The 20,397-nt window shown below is 33.2% G+C and overlaps 1 protein-coding gene across 17 annotated transcripts in view; it reads right to left on the reverse strand.

The window, feature by feature from the left end:
• SYNE1 (spectrin repeat containing nuclear envelope protein 1) overlaps nt 1–20,397 on the reverse strand; it is a 449,600-nt gene that overhangs the window by 317,016 nt on the left and 112,187 nt on the right. For 12 of the 17 annotated variants that reach the window (XM_072828175.1, XM_072828167.1, XM_072828158.1 and 9 more), the window contains exons 6-12: nt 15,430–15,450; nt 14,872–14,964; nt 13,653–13,831; nt 9,126–9,322; nt 7,923–8,032; nt 4,582–4,632; nt 1,143–1,250 (exon numbers count right to left, since the gene is read on the reverse strand). In XM_072828175.1, the coding sequence (XP_072684276.1) occupies nt 1,143–1,250; nt 4,582–4,632; nt 7,923–8,032; nt 9,126–9,322; nt 13,653–13,831; nt 14,872–14,964; nt 15,430–15,450 (759 nt within the window). The remainder of the gene's footprint in view (nt 1–1,142; nt 1,251–4,581; nt 4,633–7,922; nt 8,033–9,125; nt 9,323–13,652; nt 13,832–14,871; nt 14,965–15,429; nt 15,451–20,397) is intronic. The other 5 variants (XM_072828137.1, XM_072828100.1, XM_072828103.1 and 2 more) reach the window with 3 other exon arrangements.

The following is a 20,397-nucleotide window of genomic DNA, read 5'->3' on the forward strand; positions in this document are numbered from 1 at the left end:
GTAATGGTGGTATAAGGAGACTGAAGGATGGCCATAACACCTCTGGCCTCAATTTGAGAGCAACAGTGTCGAATCAGGCAGGCTGCAACAGAAACTGATCCCATTAATGGGCCCACTCCAAACATTCATATTGCAAACTTTTCTTAAATGTGGCTTATCCCATAGTAGTTTTCAGTTTGGCACTGAAGTTATTTTTTCTTATATGACATCTACAAGATCATGAGTTATAGAAAGACAATGACCAGATGTTTGTGTTTGGGGTCATTTATAAGACTCCAGAAAAGTCATGAAGCCTCAGAGGTCTACATACAGGACAGACACACATCATTTAAAACTACTAATTCTATCTCTCAGTATATGAAAGGAAGTGAAAATAAGATACTGAAGAGGTATCTGCATCTCTTATTTATTGCAGCACTATTCACAATAGCCAAGATATGGAAAAAACATAAGTGCCCATTAATGGGTGAATGATAAGAGAGGTGTGGCAGATATAGATATCTATATCTATAAATATCAAGAGAAAGAAAGACATCGTTCTATTTGTGACAACATAGATAGACCCCTTGAGGATATTATCCTAAGTGAAATAAGGCAGGCAGAAAAAGACAAATACTATATGACATCACTTATATGTAAGTATCTAAAAAAGCCACACTCATAAAAACAAAGTTAAATGGTGGTTACTAAGGAATGGGAGGTGAAATAGGGGGACAGGAAAGATGCTACTTAAGTGTACAAATTTGCAATGAGTAGTAAATAAGTCCTTGAGATCTAACACACATTATAGTAAATATAGATAACAATATTGTATTATAATCATCAAACTTACTAAGAGACTAGAATTTAATTATCCCAACCACAAAAAAAAGAAATACTTATGCAATGTGACAGAGGTGCTAATTATCTCTACAATGGTGGCAATCATATTACAATATATAAATGTATTAATTTTTTAAAACTACGTATTTACACAGAAATACAATTATTAAATTACATGCAAACTTAAGATAACACATATTATTTCTTTAAATATTTTTCTCATTAATATCATTCAAAAGATTGAACATAGATTAAATGACTTATATGAATCTTACTCATAAAAAGGGTTTTAAGAAACTGAAATGCCTCTTATACATTACCTGATATTTATCTTGCAAATTTGATTCTGTCATCTGTGCCCTTGTCAAATCTCTTTCAAATTGTTCTATCCAAACTTTTGTTTCCTTCAAAATTAGCCTGTCTTCTCTCTAGAAACCAGAACATATTACAATTTTATTAATAACTATGCATTTATTTAATTGCTGATTAATACCTGGCTGATTCTAGAATACACTGAATAGTTAATAAGTTCCAATTGTCTCTGAAAAACTTCCTCTTCTCCCTCACCTCTTTTGGAGAATGAGGGGCAAAAGTTTAAATTCTAGAAAAATAGCTTAATTATCTTGCTGAATACTAAAATTATCTACCTTCAGGCAGCCTGGTGGCTCAGCAGTTCAGCACCTCCTTCAGCCCAGGGCGTGATACTGGAGACCTGGGATCGAGTCCCATGTCAGGCTCCCTGCATGGAGCCTGCCTCTCCCTCTGCCTGTGTCTCTGCCTCTCTCCCTCTCTCTCTCTCTCTCTCTCTCTCTGTCTCTCATGAATGAATAAATAAAATCTTTTAAATAAATAAATTTTAAAAATGGTAATCATTAAAAATAAAACTATCTACTTTCATTTTTTTTAATAAACAGTAATTTAATTAAGAAAGCAGGCTCAAGAGGAGATGTCCTACATACAAAGATACTCAAAAAGAGCAATGGTTGGAATAAGACTGACTACATAGGCCTGGGGGTGCTTCTTAACCCACAGTTATTTGCACCTCACTCCAGATGAGATTTTTTTCTTCCAATAAGATTAATTTTGACTGAATCAAAGGAGTTACAGTCACAGAACACTGTGGACTAGTATTATTTAAAAATTCTATTCAGTATTACAACATAAGCTCATCCAAAATTACAGAAAATACTCTTTTTGCTCAATATGGTATTATTAGACCCTGGTAACACAGCACCTATAAAATATTTACCAAAATATTTCCTGAATGAATGCATCCAGGCTACCTCACATCTCAGAAATGGAAAAAAAAAAAAAAACCCACCCAAATCCAGAGATTTATATAATTGTTTCCACAAATAATCACAAGCCTATAGCATTGATTTAGTGAAAAATATCCTAATTTTTCACCAAGATTTCTTATCTCGTAAAAATGTAAAAGTAATCAAAAACACATTTAACATGGTTCTTGGCTCTTACAAGTCACTTCCAACTACAGCATCTCACTTGATCACAGCCTTGTGACACAGATGAAATCACGATGACAGGTTAAGTGGCAGAGGAGATAGAGTGATGGCTGTGGTGGCAGGCAAAACTGGTTCCAAATTCTGGTTCTGACAAGTATCAGCTCTGTGACTTTGGACACATTTTATTTTAATCCTCTCTACTGCTGTACCATCATATGAGTAGACACCACACACTGCTTCCCCAGTTTGAGGAAGAATTCAAGATAACCTCTGTAGCACATCTAGCACAGACACTAGCACACAACTGTCATGATTCTTGCCTCTTCTCACTTTCCAGTCTCACAAAAGCAATCTTGTCCTGCCTGAAAACATCTTCCTCTGGATAATGCCTTCTTCAGAGCTCAGCTCAGACACAACCTCTCTAGTAAGCTTTTTCTGACCCAGAAGTCTTGTTGGAGTGTCTCTTCTGTGCCAGTGGTTCTCACACATTAAGATGATCACCTCCAGGTGATTCTGTGCACTAGAATCACCTGGAGGGCTTCCGAAAGAAGACTGCTGGACACCACCTTCAGTCTTCCTTGGCTTAGTATGTCTAGGGTGGAAGCCAAGAATTTGTATTCCTAATAAGTTTCCAGGTGAATCTAAGGTCTAAGGACCACATTTTGAGAGCACTTCTCTGATCTTGCAACAACTTGAGCTCAAATATTCACTGAAAAAGCATTATTTTGTACCATCTACTTAATTGTCTCTTCCTCTCCACCCATAGTACAAACCCCTTATGTATCTTATTTTTCTCTAGCCTAACACAGTGTCTGACACCACTGGAATAAAAATGAGACCCAGTCTCACTCAATATATCATAGTAGAATAAATTATTGGTATAATAGGTAAGTAGAGAAAGAAATGGAACAGGAGCCCAAAACTCCAAAGTTTAAGCTTTTCCTAAGATGGCTTCTCTGAATGAACAGATAAATGTGACCAAGGTACATGGTTTGCTGGTTGACCATCATGCCCATAAAAGCACAATGGAACATTCTTACAAGGTTGGAGGAACTATATGCTCTTGGTTTACCTCCAAGGTACCAAAGGCCAATGTGACCACTCAGTGGGGGGTCGGGGGAGATCATCAAAGTGAGCATGGAACTTCATTGTGAGCCTCCAAGTACCTATTTCTCACCAATTGAAATTATTTCACAAAGTCATTTGAGAGAAAAGATTATATTTTTAAAATAACTATTAGAGTTCATCTAGTAAATGACTTTTTACTGGTGGGGCAGTGTCAAGCAAATTGCAATAAGGTAAGAAGAATGTAGCTATTTAACACACTCAACATTCTCCTTTTAAGAGGAGATGTTGTACAAACAATATTTAGGTTCCCAGAGCCCAGTTAGTCCAGTGGCTTTTCTTCAACTGTTAACTTTTACATGCATTCAAAGACCTGGGTGTCTATTTGCCTACAGAAGACCACCTAAATTCCAGGCAGCCAACTGGGCAGTATTCTCATGACTTTTTCTTTCTCTCTTTTTCACTCAAACTTACAGGCATATTTACATGTTCTGTAGCATGTTCATGTGTACATCAACTTACAATTCATGGAGCATAAAATAGAAATTAATTTAACATGATATAAAGTTACTTTTCATTTTTATTCCAGTGTTGGCATAGAGTCTAGTTTGTTGATAGAGCCTTAACCTCAGGCCTATATGGAACATAAAGAAAGACAGAAAAAGTACAGGATAATTTGGAATTAGGAAAGAACTCAAAATCATTAATTCCACAAGTATATCTGAGCACTAATGAAAGAAACTTGTATGTCATGAACTTTATGAAACAAACTATATGACCAAATACTGAGCAAAAGGGATGCGATAAAACTCAGGATACAAGCTAACTGAATACTTACCTTTTTTCAAATAATTATTTCCTGCTTAATATTTGATAACATAAAAATAAATCTTTAGCTTTATTTTTTATTTTTCATATCACATATAAAGAAACCAAAAAGTTATTGTAAATTTTTCCTTTTATTAGTGCTAGTGACTGTTATTAAAAAGAAATTAATTGATGCTATCTTATAATTAAAGATTAGTCCATGGGAGTGGCTTAGACCGTAACTAACATTCAATAACACTTACCTATGTTATTTATTCTATTAGAAAGGAAAAGGAAATAACAGAATTAATGCATTAAAAGAAATGTGTATATAAAGACAAATACATGCAAAGGAATGGCTAATAAACTATGGAATGTAGGATGTTTGAAAGAGGTCACTAATTCAAGATTATTTAAATCTTACCTTAAAATTTTGGATAGAATTTGCAAAAGATGGAAAACCTGGAAGTATTTCCTAACAATATGAAAAGATAATATATAGAAAAATAATATAAATCATGGACAAAAATTATATAGGAAACAAGAAAAAAAAAACAGTGGAGAGGCATTTGTCCATAAATAAATAGATGATAATTTTACATGTACAGTTACTTTAAGAATTTTCATAACCTTTGAAAGCATCAAAATAAGGTAATGTAGTATACTAATATTTCATGTTTGATTTTACCTTTTGGAAATATTTATCTTATAAATATTTATATCTTGAAATATTAAGCATTTCATATGGTGAACTATGAAGAAGAGGCATATTAATTCATTTCTTTTCTCTTAAATACACTCATAAGATGCATCTCTGTACCCCTGTATCAATTAAGATGGTGCTGTGCTTCTGAGAGCAGTCAGTAGTATTTGTTGCAATGGAAGAAGGAATGAATGAATAAATAACTGAAAGTTTAATAGCTCAGAAGAACTAATAGGAATATTTTATCTATTTATGACTGAGTGCTCATTACTCAAGGACACCTTTAGGGAAAAAGTTTATCAGTTTTATTGGTTGGCCTAAAATAGGCATAACAATGTCTATTTCCAATAAGAAAATCAGATTTGACGGCACTGAGAGGGGCACTGGACAGTATGAGCACTGGGCGTTATACTATATGTTGGCAAATCAAATTCCAATAAAAAATACAAAAAAAAGATTTAAAAATCATAGCTATAAAGTATCTAATTTAAATAAACTCATAAAGAGGATACAGCAATCAAATCCACCAAAAAATGGAAGTCTGGGAGACGCACTGATGCTAAGCTTTCTAAAGGTGAATTAAAAGAACTATTTCCTAAAACTTAGAGAAATACTAAGTATTTTAAGGTGATGCCATCAATAGCCTTAATATATATACTCTATAAAATCTTAAAGTTTCACTAGATAAAATTAGGTGGCCATTTAGTTGCTTTACACAACTGAAAAATATATAAAAATACATAAAATTCCTCTTTTCTTATTGAAAATATTCATTTTTAGATGCTTATCCCCAACATTACAAATGCCACACTAAAAAGGGGCAAAGCTTATAATACATTTTCCTCAAAATTATTTTTTGAAATAACCCTGAAAAATGATATGTAGTCTCTTTTCAGGAAGGGATAAAGGAACTTTAAAAAAAATCAGAATTTATTTTCTAGATAATGAAAGTAATCTCTTAATTAAACGTCTTTAGTAAAGCTTATTAACAAGCTTATGTCAGTAACAACTGTCTTCCAAATCTCGAGGAGTTTTGGCATTAAATTCTTGCTCATGAGCATTAGCAAAAGCACCTCCTTTTGTTTCTCAGACTTAGCCAGTCACAGAGTTTACTCATCTGGAGAGATGATCAATGTCGTAGAAATTAAAACAATACAATCTCAGAAACTTGATCAGAAATGAATTCAATTGGGTAATATAAGGACTTGTGATATGAAAATCAGATGGAAAGCTGATTTTCTCTATGCTGTATGGGTCAGGTCTAATATGCTTTCTAATAGAGTTTCTTATTCACACAGCAACATCCATACCCAATTATATTCTCAAAACCCAGAAAAGCCCCAAATGTCACCAAAGCACATGTATCAGTCTATGCTAGGAATTATACAGATAGTTTGCTTTTGCTTCCTGTGGTGCTTCTTAGAAATACTTATCTTACTGACTATGGATAAGTTACTCGGGTGGTCAATGTTTGTGCCTGAATCTTGTCAAGGAACAAAACAGGTTTCCTGAAATGATAGTTTTTAAAAAAACTAATGTAGTTCTATCAAATGTCAAATTAACTTCATCCAAGTAACCTAGGAAACACCTGTTACCATTGTTTAAGTTAATTTTTTATGAAGTCACAGATTTCTATTGTGTAATGCCTTTGCCTATTTGAAAATTTGGGGTTATGAGCCATTCCTTAGCCTTTTCCTTTCTTAGACCTGTTTCTATTTGGAAAACATATTAAGTTTTTTGTTGCTTTCTTGTTTCTTTTCATTATAATCTCAAAATGTTTTGAAAATTCTAGTTGAGAACTGAGCGATGAGGTCAGACAAATAGTTTTAAAAAACACTTCATGAAAACTCTATTTATTTCTCTCCCTGATGTCATTCTATCTTATAATTAATTTTAAATTCAATAGTAAATCCGCCTCTCTATAATTAAAGAATAATAATAATACTTAAAAATTAAAAGAATGGAAATGTCCATTGTTAAAGTCTAGGAAAATAGGTATTCTGGTGTGTGGCTAGAGTATAAAGTGGGACAAATTTTCTGCAGGAAAATTTGAAAAGTAAAATTCAAAAAAGCATTAAAAATCTACATGCACTTTAGCCTAGAAATTCCACATTTAAGGAAGAATAATAAAACAATGTTTTATTATAAAAGTGTTAATGGAAGTACTTTTTATAATGGCAAAAATTCAGAAATTTTCAACAATTAAGATTGGATAACTTATTGTACATATACATATAGATGATGTCCTGGAAAGAATGGCATAGGAAGAGTTTTCTATGATGTTAACAGAAAAAAAAATGATGAAATTATATGTATATTATAATTCTATTTTTGTTAAAACATTATTCGTGTCAACATATATATAGAAAAATGTTGGAAACTTATACCAACATATTAATTTTTTTCTAGAATAGGGTCTCTCTAGAAAATCAAGTACAGATAATTTTCTTTTGTTTTTTTTTTCACTTTTTTCTTTATTATGACAATGAACATGTCATTTGAGCAGTATGAAAAATATAAATGTTATTTAAACTATTGAGAGGCTGAAAAAAATGGAAAGGTCCTGAACAATTAGGACTTTTACAAGTTTGCCTTACTTTTGTATGTTCGTTTTGAGTAGTGACTTATATAATAAACCTAAAAGTCAAAATTAGATTTTCTCAGAATGAAAAGAATATGAGGGCTCCAGCTCTAGAGGCATGACATGCTGGATATAAAATTACTTCAATCTTCAGACTACTAACTGGATTTCCCAACATGGCTATCTTTTCTCAGTTTTAATTCATCAGTGTCATATGCCCAGCATTTATCATTAATAATACTTTCTCTCACATATCCAATATACACAAGAAAAAACTTTCCCTGTAATCTTCTCCCTAATTGGTTATATCTATTATTTACTCAGTTGCTCCTTTTTTGCAATGCATCCCAAAATAAAATAAAACAAAATGAAATAAAATAATAAAATGTATTCAAATTCAATTTTTCAAAAGCATCATGTTAAAACATCTAAGTCACTATCATTGAGTGCGTTATCAATACCTGAAGAAAAAAATACTTACATCATTTTCTTGCCCATCAGTGCCTGTGTTGTGGATGTCAGGGTAATGCTTCAGAAATTGGGCTACATAGGTCATAATAGACTTCTCATCTGGTTTATCCACGTCAACATCTGGAACAACCAAAACCAAATGTGAACAAGTTAATTAGCATTCTTTATATTTTAATAACACAACCTTTGAATCCTAGCTAACATACCAAAAGACACTATCCTAAATGCAGAAGAAAAACAGAATTAGTATTTCAAGACAGCGAGGGAGGGCAGACCAATTTAGTTTGGATGACACATGATGGGAATGTTGTGACACACAAATATGACACATTTTAACCAAGAAATTTTAGGAAGTAATGCAGGTTTCATTTAAATGATCTCAACATTAATTCACCAGAAATCTGAGATACTCTTTGGTAATTCAGATATTCTGTGTCATTAATAAAACACAAATACTATGTACATTTCAGAACTGAAGTGAATGGATAGTAAAAAAAAAGCTTACAGGTGTGGTGTTGAATGACGTGACTCTAGAGCTTCTATACTGTATCTGACCAAATATAGAGAAGCTCCATCTTATCCCCACAAATTTTATTTTGGAAAAGAGGGAGATGCCTTATGTTCAAATCCTTGGATAGACTCTCCCTTGGGCATGATTCTCTCTAAATTACTACACTTTGAACAGTCAAGTACTCTGAAGGAAATACCGAGCCTGAAAACATATTTTTAAGTGTACAGATGTTTATCAAATAAAACCAGTAAAAATCAAGCAAAGGTATTTATATAAATTTAGTCATTATAGAGTTATACGGGGTAAGACTGCATACCTAAAAAGTGTTCAGTGTTTTAAATCATCTCTGCCTAACTCTTTTAAAGGCAATGAAAAGGTGATTACATTTGGAGTTTACAAATATTTACAGAGCAAAAATGTAACAAAACAAACAAAACCCATGAAAACCAAAACATAACTAAACTGCCCTAACATTTTGTAATGTGCCTTGTTATCTGAGATATAATTTCTAGGGACACGCCCATTATAGTGGCAAATATTTTTCCAAAAGAAATTCAGTGCAGGAAAGTACTATTTCTTCCACTTTCCTAAAGTTTTCTGGCCTCTGATATGGTCTCAGAAATCATTTGTAATTTCTGCCTTTAAGACATAGGAACGTACAGAGTTGAAATGTGTGTACAAGAACAAACAATGACTCCTTACCTTCAGGATCCAACAGTCTGGGGATTCCTAGTTCTGTTTCAGCAATAGTGAAAGCCTCCTCCAGGTTTTCCCGGTTAGATCTCCCTTTCACTTTCTCCAAGTCCACTAGTTCTGGTCGAATGGCATGGATCACGGAATGGAAGGCAACCCCACTTCTCCAACTCCGCCCAAAGTCCTTTACTTCTGTTCCTGTCTGCCTTAGTGTGATAGAAAATAAAATATTTATTTAATGTCACATTCTGAATAGATAATATGCACTTTCCTCAAGGACTAATGCCAAATCCAATCCTCAGCAATGATGTGCAATTAGTTATAGCAGTTAGCTGCTTGAAAAAAAAATAAGCAAAACAAAAATTTTAGAGGATAACAAGATAAGAAGGAGTTTTGTTTCCATACTTTGAGTTTTCCATATTAAGCTTTTCAGTAACTGAGATACTCAATTTAAAGCACATTTTAAAAGGAAACTAATAGGGGCACCTGGGTGGCTCAGCGGTGGAGCATCTGTCTTCGGCTCAGGGCGTGATCCTGAGATCCAGGATCAAGTTTCACATCAGGCTCCCTACATGGATCCTGCTTCTCCCTCTGCCTGTGTCTCTGCCTCTCTCTCTCTCTCTCTCTCATAAATAAACAAATTAAATCTTTAAAGAAATAAAAAATAAAAGGAAACTAATATAGAGAAAACATGTCAGGCAAAATAAAAAAGAAACTTATAAAAACACCAAAGATGAGAGTAATTCATCATTATATATTTTTGAAGTCTCTAGTGCATTTCTAATGACAATGATAAACAATGTGTTGTACATGTACAGATATTAACATGCCAAGATAATACAGCTGAATTACATCAAATGCTTTAGAATGAACAAATGCAAATGGATGTGACTATCTCTCAATCAGTCACACAGGAGCCTACACTCCACATAAGTCCACACAAGTTTCCATTTACACCACTGATCAAATAGTTTTTTTAAAATCTGTTTTTGGAATTGCCTTGACAGCAATGTCCTGGTGGCAAATCTCTGTTCTTCTGTGGTAGATATGATTAATTCAAAGTCAGTTACGATAATTAAGACTTCATTCAAATTGGTAGTAATATCTGCTAGTGAAAATAAAAGTGTACAAGCTCACAATGATTTTTTTACATGTAATTTATCAACTATATAAACTGTATACGAAAGCATCTCCAAAAAGGAAGTTGTGAAGATGTCTTTGAACAACATTCCTTGGTTAAGTTTAGAGACCTCCAAAAGTGATCAATTAGATGACATTCAATTGATGAATATTCTGGTAGTCTCTTTTTTAAAAAAATTAGTCTCATTATAGTTGTTTCTAGAGGAAGCAGAGGTAGTATCACCTAACCCCCCCCCTTTTTTTTACTATAATCTCAAGATTTCCATGAAGTGTAGGGTATATTTGACTGATACACTGATTAACATACAAAGTTGGTAAATACCCTTAGATTTTATCTCTGCAACCTTAAGAGTCACTTTAAATCCTGTTATACCAATATACATTCAGCTTGCATAAAACGTCTTGGGCTGAAAATAGCATCATTGAATCCCATCAATAACTTCAAAAATAAATATTTCCAAAACAATTTTGTAAGATTTCGGTAATTATAAAGTAATCCTGTATCTCCTCTTAGTTGTTTCAGAGTTTCTGTCTCTGATAGTTCGCATCCAGTATATTCAGCCAAAGTCTGGCACATGGGCAAATACCCACACAGGTGGAGCAGGTCACTGTGCTCTTGTCACCTCTTCACTTTGTACATTTGCCCCCGGCTTTGCCTTACTTTTCCACCTACATTTTCCTTTTGGTTACACTTATACATTTTTAAATGTTTTTGTGTTCACAGTTACTTCAAATTGTTTTTTAACAAAATAAGGTGGGTATAAATAAATAATTAGCTAGCAAATATTCATTAGGTATTAGATATTTTCTGACTTTCCTCAACTTGTTTATTGTTTCAGATATTTTTAAAAAGAAATATATATAATATTTCCCTACATATTACTGTTGGAATAATTTTTCAAGTTTTAGTACATTTTCTTTTTCTGTATTTTTTGAACATACACACACACCCCTATAATGTTTCGTATTACATCAAAGCAGTAGGTGGTATTCCTAAAAATTTTTGTTTTAGTTCAAGTCTCTCATTTAAGAATCTTTGATATAAATTCTAAAAAAAAGTAAATATGTTACTTAAAGAAGTGTTACAAACTTCCAGAAACTTGGACACATCACTTAAAGTGATGAAGTATATCCAGTTTATATGCATTTCTGCTAATACATATTTACTTCAAGTCATCATTCAAGACGGATCATCTTGAATGGATCATCTTGAATGGATCTGGATATACAGATTTTCGTTTGTTTTGCTATCTTATTAATTTTTGTCTTGAAATACAATTTTATTCTTAGACATCTCAAAATCAAGTTTGCAAATATCAAATATGCTATAATTTAATGCTTTTATGTCTGAGAGTATATATTTCCTATCAGGAAATGAAATTAGTAAAAAAACAATAGAGAAGGCTTAATCATATTATATCACCGAAGCAGTTTTTATTCACTTCTCACATATTTTGAAATTTTATATGAAAACAGTGAATACATTCTGACAATATGTCTGGTGTTTACTGGATATTTTGTCATTTCTTGTCATGTTCAGTCCTATGAGACTGATAAACATTCAGACCACAGAGTATAATATATTATAATTTTAAAAACATGTCTATACTTAAATAGGTATAGATAGTTAAGTATTTATCCATATCAGTAGGAAAGTTGCTTGGAAAATACATAGTAAGATAGCATTTTTTAAAAAGGCAGCTTTTAGGAAAATTATCAACAATTTGGTAGGTATAATGGAATTATGTGTTCATCACAGAATTTTTGTTAGAGAACAGTCCTCTCCCCAAATTTCTCCCCTTGATGCAGCTGTAGAATAAATGAAACTCACTCATACACTGATGGGTGGAAAAGCCTTGAATCATAAATCTGGACATTTATTCAGATAAGGAAAATACAGCTTGCACTAATGTTACAAATATAACGTTTGCAGGACTGACTTTTAGGCCATTAGGCCTCTGCATATTTTTGAAAGCTAACACACCATATATAAAACAAAACCAAGGCAGAAAAACTTCAAAAAATTTGAGTTTACCTTAAGCTACTATAATATTAAGTAGAAATCAATTTATTTTTGGTTAATTTAATGTTTTGTGGAGCAATGGGCAAGAGAATATCACATTGATATTATTACAAAATTTTGCTGCAATAGCATCATAACAAATATCCTAGTGTGTAGTCACCTGTCTCTTCCTGCCTAGTACATTTCTTCTCTCTGTTCAATTAAGCTGCAAAAGAGTTTAGTAATTGCCACTATGGATGGCATGCAAACAGTATACCAGCAATGTGGTCAGGTTTTCAAAATTTCATTTCTACTACAGATTCTAAAAAGCCACAAAGCTTTGCTTTCAGAAATATTTTTGAATACAAGTTGAATCATAAAAATATACCCCAAATTAGAAATCCACCAACACACTTTAAAAGTTAAACAAAACTATATAAAATAGTAACACTAATTACATCTTCTCTATGTTTAGTTTTTCTCTCATTTTTGCTCTTTAAACACTTTAAAAATAGAACTCCCTACGTTTAAGTGCTTTAATATTTTATAATGATAAGTACTCATTGAAAGCTATTTTTCAGAAGTAGAGGGTAAGATTCAAATTAGATTTAGGCATGCAAAAGCAAAACAGAAAGTAAGTTAATTTTACATGTCATTTAGGAAGTCCTACAAAAACACAACTTCTTTATGAAGAGATCTTACTACTGACCACATCTGACCACAAAATACTGGTAGTCTCAACTGAAAATGCTCTTGAAATTGCTTTGAAAAGATACTCATTGAGAGCTGTAATTTTCTATCATTATCACATGAATGTACACACATATAAGTTTATTATGCCCAGAAGCAAATCCACAGTCTATAAAACTGAGGTTGACAAAGGAATTTACATTCCAGATGAAAGAGGAGACACAAGGAAAAAGAATTTTAAAATAAAATTGCTAGAAAGTTTTGGGAAACAAAAGCAAATATAATTATTTCAGAATGTGGGCCTTAGTTCCATTATTATTAAATAGAACTCAACAATCTTGTGAAGAGATAATCACATTTAAATCTCTAATTTATTTGTGTAAAGATTATTTAATAAAACAGGAAGTCCAAACAATGACCTAAATATAATTACTCCTCAAATTACCAAAGTGTGTGTTAAAAAAACTTAATTGGGCCCAATCACATGAATGGTGAAAGAATTAGTTTGATTATAGCATTTTCCTAGAATATCAGTGATGATTTCTGTTTATATTTTAATTCAAGGAAAGAATGGAACAGCCTGAAGCAAAGCCTTTCATTCAAATGTCTCTTCTAATTCTGCAATATTGGAAGGGACTCTCAGTAATAAATTGGTAACCAAATTATTCAAGGGTTTCAAATTTAAACAAACTCTTGGTACTTACTTGGCTACTGTGTACTGGACCCACTTTAATAAAGCCTTCTTAGCATTTCCTTGAATCTTGGTGGCCACTTTCCGTTTACTTGGGGGGCTGGCAGTCTCAGCACTAACCATGCTATCCACAGAGGATGTGCTGCCAGACAGAGACTGCAGCTGTGGCAGGTTGCTGGTCAACTCCTCAATCTGTTTGTGAGTTAACAGTTGGCAAAAACATAAGAATTATCTTGTTCTTCTTTCCTTGGATGTTTTACTTTTCCAACTAAGTGATTTAAATTCCCACCCTTCACCCACTGACAAAGTAAGCCCTTAAGAGCACGGCTGACACTGTACTTGGCTTCCTACTTCCCACTGCATCTGAAACTACTTTATACACAGTAAAAAATACTTGTTAAACACATGAATGAATGAATAAAATAAAACCTAATGGTTATCCAAACTCATAGAGCATACAACACCAATAGTGAACACAAATGTAAACTATGGACTTTGAATGATAATGATGTGTCAAAATAGGTTCATTAATGGCAACAAATGTATCACCCCAGGGGAGGATGTTGGTTATGGGAGAAGCTACACATGCTGTGCAGACACATAGTAAATGGGAAATCTCTTTTTGTTCAGTTTTACTGTGAATCTAAAACTGCTCCAAAGAATAACCTTTAAAAAAATAAATAAAACAAAACCTAAGTGTCTGCCTTCAGCTCAGGTCATGATCTCCAGGTCCTGGGATAGAACCTGGTATCAGGCTCCCTGCTCAGTGGGGAGTCTGCTTCTCCCTCTCCTTCTGTCCCTCCCCCTCACTTGTCATCTCTCTCTCTTTCTCAGATAAAGAAATAAAATTCTTTAAAAAATTAAAATTTAAAAAATTCAAACAACCTAACGACTAGAATAATTATTCTAGATCCCCTTAATGTCTAATAGGAACATACAACTTGTCCCTTCCAGAAAAGAACAAATATTTTCTTGAACTCTTAATACACCAATATTTCATCTCCATTGTGCCCTGCTCACTTTTCAGATTGAGTACCTATACCGCAGTTCTTTGGGAGGAGTTCCATATATAATGTCTTTGGTAACAAAGAACAATGTATATGGGAAGGTCAAGTTTCTGCTCACTTAAGAATCAGCCCCAAAGGTAGGCAAATGAGAGTATCATTAAAATTTCCACCACTACCTCCATCCATGACATTATATCAACTGAAAAGGGAGCTATGGTACAATACCTGGAAATACAGAATAATGGTCCACATCAATCCAAGAACTATTGATGGTCGGCCATCAGCTATATCAGTGGAGTTAATGTTGACTAATTTAATCTGTTTAAAAAGAAAAACTGTACTAGTAATGTACTAGAAGATTATAGACCCTTAATTATTCAATAATTAGCACTTTATTAGACATCAATAACATTTGGTCATGCCTATGTAGTGGTACATAAAAGTAAGTAGGGTGAGCCATCAAAACAAACAGGCACATGGTTTCAGTGGAAATTTCAGGAGCATTCATTAGGTGCACACAACAAAAACAACTATATAATGAATTTCAAAAACTTATTTAAAATTTTAAAAATGTGACATCATGCAAGGAATTACCAACAAAACACACACAGGAAAAAAATGTTATTTGTTTACATTCAGAAGCTGACTGGAACTTAAAAGAAACTGTGATGAGTAGTTTAAGAAAATGCACTTACTTTGAAGTTTGTTACCAAATAGCATGAAACTTATGTTGTCTTTTACCTATAAAAGTCAGGAGTTAAAAATTCTAAAATTTGTACTAACCGGTGATCCTCTGTACATGGACTGACATGAAAAACAAAGGGAGAAGATGATATACATATATAAATAATGTTTCAAAATCAGAGTTATTTGTTCAAAAGGAATAAAAATGTAGGTAGTAAATTTAGAGCATAATTTGGGGGAATACATTATAAAGACAAAGGAAAGCCAAGAAATAATTAAGTAGAAGAGAACTTTAGGGTTCAGTTCCTGACTTTTGGGCATTCAGGATAGATGTTAACTTGTCTACAGTTGTCTCCAATAATTTTACTTTAATGCCCTCTCAACTATTAAAAATGTTACTCCCTAAGTCCCAGCAAAATAGACTATATGGTAAGTCTATCTCAGCCAATCAATAAAAAATACAATTAACAACTGCTCATCATCCTTTCCATAATCTCTAAATAAATCAGAAAAAATTAAATACTCCTTAGATTCCTTGCTCAATAATTCTTAAACATGATTTAATAAAGTGTATTGTGAATAATAAAATTCAGAATTTTGTAAGTGGTTTACTTTTTAAAAAGTATCAGATGCAAAATCATCCCACAAATACTTTACTCTGGAGTAATTAGTTTATATTTACTAGTAGAGTAAAAGCACAAAGTTACTGTAAATAATCTGAGATATACCTATGGAATTTTGTCTCACTGATGAAATTCATTCATCAGGTTTAGAGACAGAAAAGAAAATTGAGAACTTCCATAGATTACAAGCTTATGTGTCAACTTCTTTTAAACCTAGCACAGCATGAGACATATAATACATGTTTATGGAAAATGAAGAACATCACATTTTTTAACCTTTTATGACAGAACCTATTGCTATGTCCATAATAATTTTGATTACTCTTGTTTATAGCTTCTTCAGAATTTTCTCCACATCCATTTTAGCATCCACAGGGCACAGATATATAATACATGTTAATAACCATAAGATTAATGCATTCCATAAAGAGAAGATTATTTCTCTTTCCTTATATATCATGCTTTTTAAAAATGACAAGTTGAATTTCCTACTCAATCTAGCTACACCTGTACTATGAAGTTAACATATTTAATTTGTTCAACTTCTGAAGAAAAAAATGTTCTTCATACCTATTTTTTCTCTTAAAAACTGTGTGTTCCATAATGGGGTCATGGAACTTATTCTTATGGGTTTATGGAACTTATCCTATTAAATTCTTACTAGCCTAGGAGTGTGGGATGGGCAATAGAGACATTGAAAGAGAATGAAGAATTCCCAGAAACCAGAAAGAGAATGGGATCACATTGATGGACTTCACCTTTGACCTGCTGACCTTGGGCGTGCAGCCCAAGCATATGCTTTAACAAAACCTCTAGGTTTCATTGATTCTGGTGCATGTCAGTGTTTGAAAATCCCATACTAGACAACTGTACTTGGCCCATGTCATCTGAGGTTTGATTTTGCAAACCAGAGACCCATATTGTCTGATGTATGTTCCCCCCAAATTCACATGTTGAGGCCCTAACCCCCAATGTGACTGTATTTAGAGACAGGGCTCTCAAGGAGGTAATTAAGGTTAAATGAGATAATGTGAGTGGGTGTCCTTATAAGAAGAGGAGAAGACACCAGAGCTCTCTCTCTCCACATCTGCACAGAGGAAAAGCCATGTGAGGAGACAGTGAGTACGTGTGTCTGTTTATAAACAGGAAGAAACAAAGAAGCCAGCTCTGCTGGTATCTTGATCTTAAACCTCCAGCCTCCAGAACTGTGAAAAATAAATTTCTGTTATGTAAGCCATCCAGTCTGTGCTAGTGCTATGGTAGCCATAGCAGACTAATATAAGGCCCACAGATGTTTCAAAAGTATATTCAAATTATTTGGGAATAAATTTAAATTAAGACTCCAGATTACTAGCTTTTCTTGCTAAATTGGGAAACCAAACAAATGGATGCGTTGCCACTTTATACTAGTTACTTTCTACCATGAGGTGTCAAGTGAGTCATTCTAACCAGTGATACAGGTAGCCAACTATCTGCATTACTTAGTAAATAACTTAAACAAATAATTAGATTTCAATAAAAATCCAGATTGCTGACTTTTCTTGTTGAAGTGGAAAATCTGGGATCCCTGTGCTTGCATTTCACTGAGGCAACTATAGTCAGAACTGAATGTTCACTTTGTTTTCCAGACAGGGCCCAAGATTGCTCAGTTCTCCTGTTTCTATGGGTAACCTCTAACTCACTTCATCTTCAAGATCACCTATCTGACTTCATAAGAGTCTAAATTTATGTCCCTAGTCTGCACTAAGCAAAGTTTTAGGAACGTTAATCAGTGGTTGGCTCCTTTTGTTACTGTTTACTTGATACCTCACTGGAGAAAGAAACTGGTAGAAATGGCACCAGATCATTCGAGTCACATTTACAGGGTTCCTAACAAGTAGTAATGTATGCTTTTTTCCACTGCCCTGTAAACAAGTGGAAAATAAACACAATGGTAGGGTTTTCTCCAGTAAAATTTTAGGAGTGCCCTCATTATTCCTTAAATCAAGCTAGAATCCAAGGACTAAATTAATTTTCCATTATCTAAGGAAAAAAATATAAATGGAGGGCAAGGTAAGTCCAAAGATCAAAAACATGTTCTTAAAATTCTTAAAAATATGTTTGAAACATAAGTTCTTAAATTATTATTTTTAAAAAATTAAAATAAATAGTGAGAAGGTGGGCACCAAAAAAATCTTTAAAAACTTATTCCTCCCCACAGTCAAATTTTTATTACTTAAGGCTGTTTTGTGAAAATGACCTTGGATAAAACAAGTCTGTGAAAATAAGATTTTTTGGTCCTCTTTGTAAACAATGCTTTATACATTAAGTTCTTAAATTTTCTCCAAAACATTAATAAGAGGAATTTTGTTTTTATATTCTAGCCAATAAAGGATAGCTCAGAACAAAATAAGACATCATTGTTATATAGGTAAAATGGAAGACTGAATGATTTGGAAAACTATAAATATCTTGTTAAACATGGTTTTATCAGCTTTCTATGAAAAATTCATGGAGGAAGCTGGAAGAAGAGAAACACTCCATTAATAATGATATTAGTGATCCAGAAACAATGTCCAATATTCTATAAGAAGCTAATATTGCTTTTCTACATCATCTTAATGTCCAGACTCTCTTTTTGGCATGGAATCTGCACAACTGAGTGGACTTTATATTGTTTTATAATAGTATCAACTGATCAAAATACATATTGTTCAACCAGCAGAATCAAGTTTTTTGTATTTTCCAGAGTTCTTAAAATAGAAAGTATTCAAATATGCATTTGGGCAGTAAGTAAAAGAATTTAGTGCAGATAGAGTTTGAAGGAAATAGTTGAATCATTCTGTTTTCCAGGAGTATCTGCATATCCATTTATAAAGCTGGTTTTGGTATTGCCAAACACAGACACCTGAATTCTCATAAGTCAGGAAAAGGCTAAATCTAAATCAGTTGGTGCAACTGATTCAGAAGGAAATATGGCAATACCTAACAAACTACATATACATTTATCTTTTGACTCTGCAATCACACTTTTAGGAATTTACTCAGAAAATACCCTTCTAGTAGTGTGAAAGTACTGTGGACAGCCAGCCATTAATTGCATCATTGTGTTTGAAAAATACCAGAAACAACCTAAGTGCCCCTTTATAGAAGAGTAGTTGAATAGACTCTGGCACATCCAGATAGTGAATGCAGCCTGTGAAAATGAATGAGGAAGATCTTCAAGAATTGTTCTGAATAATTTCCAGGATACACTGTTAAATGAAAAAAGCAAAGTGGAGGAGTGTATTATAGGATGTTACCCTTCATGTAAAAAAAAAAAAAAAAAAAGATGGTGGATGAAAATACATCTGCTCATTAGTGCAAAAGAAATGCTGGAAGAATCAATCTGAAGCTAAAGAGACTGGTTCCCTAAGATGAGAGGAAATGGAAGAAAGAGAGATGAGAATAGAATAGCAAGGATAAAGAGGGGGTGCCTTCTCTAAGCATAACTTATACTCTAGGAATCGCAGTAATGTCTCATTCCTCAAAATAAAAAATAAAATAATCATAATAACTAAAGTTAACTAAAATGTATGTGTGTATGAGGGGGTATTCTTCAAAACTGAATATATCTTGATTACCTAACTAAATTACTAATGGCTAACAAAATCACACTGAAGGGAATGAAAAAGCAGAAGTAACCTAAGCAAATTTGGAAAAATAGTCTTTTGACTGAATGCTGTAATATCAAAGACCAAAAGAACAAATCTATTTCTCACAGGAGTGTGGTGAGCAATTCTTAAACAATTTTATGTCTATATGAGGATTAAAAAAGAGGTGAATTCATTGTAGGTGAGGGCCAGGTTTCTCGCTGTCAGATAAAAAAGCAGCAAATAAGCATAGAAGGCTATAATGAACCTTGCGGCACTGGACTGGAAACAGTAGTATCAGTTTAAACTAATGGTACATACACACACACACACACACACACACACACACAGAAAGGAGGCAAGAGGGGAGAGAGAAAACACACAGATGCATATCCTGGGTTAGTAAGCATTCATATTTCCTAGATTTGTCTGTTGAGAGGCCCCAGGGGGAATGAAACTTCAGTAGCAATGAGTATACCAGCACCTAAATGTCTCTCACTAATAAAAGGAACAAAAGCCTGCTTAGTGAAGTGGTTGATTCTAGAACTGGGGTAGTGAACATATGAGATAAATGGGGAAAATCTGTAGTTCTGGAAAATGAGGAAATGCATGGAAACATATGGAGCTGTGTCAAAAGAGTTACAGGAGCCAGCCTGAAGGAACTCTTAATAGCCAAAGCTGGAATGATTTGAGAAGAATAATAGTAATAATAATGACAATAATAATAATTGTAGGATTGGATTACAATTATAGAATAAAATAAGTTCATGCCAAAGTAAATAATTGAATAAATAAATAAATGGTGGAGGGGGGAAAAGGACAACCTTTTCTTA

Source organism: Canis lupus, chromosome 1 (assembly GCF_048164855.1).
Source record: "Canis lupus baileyi chromosome 1, mCanLup2.hap1, whole genome shotgun sequence".
Lineage (NCBI taxonomy): Eukaryota > Metazoa > Chordata > Mammalia > Carnivora > Canidae > Canis > Canis lupus.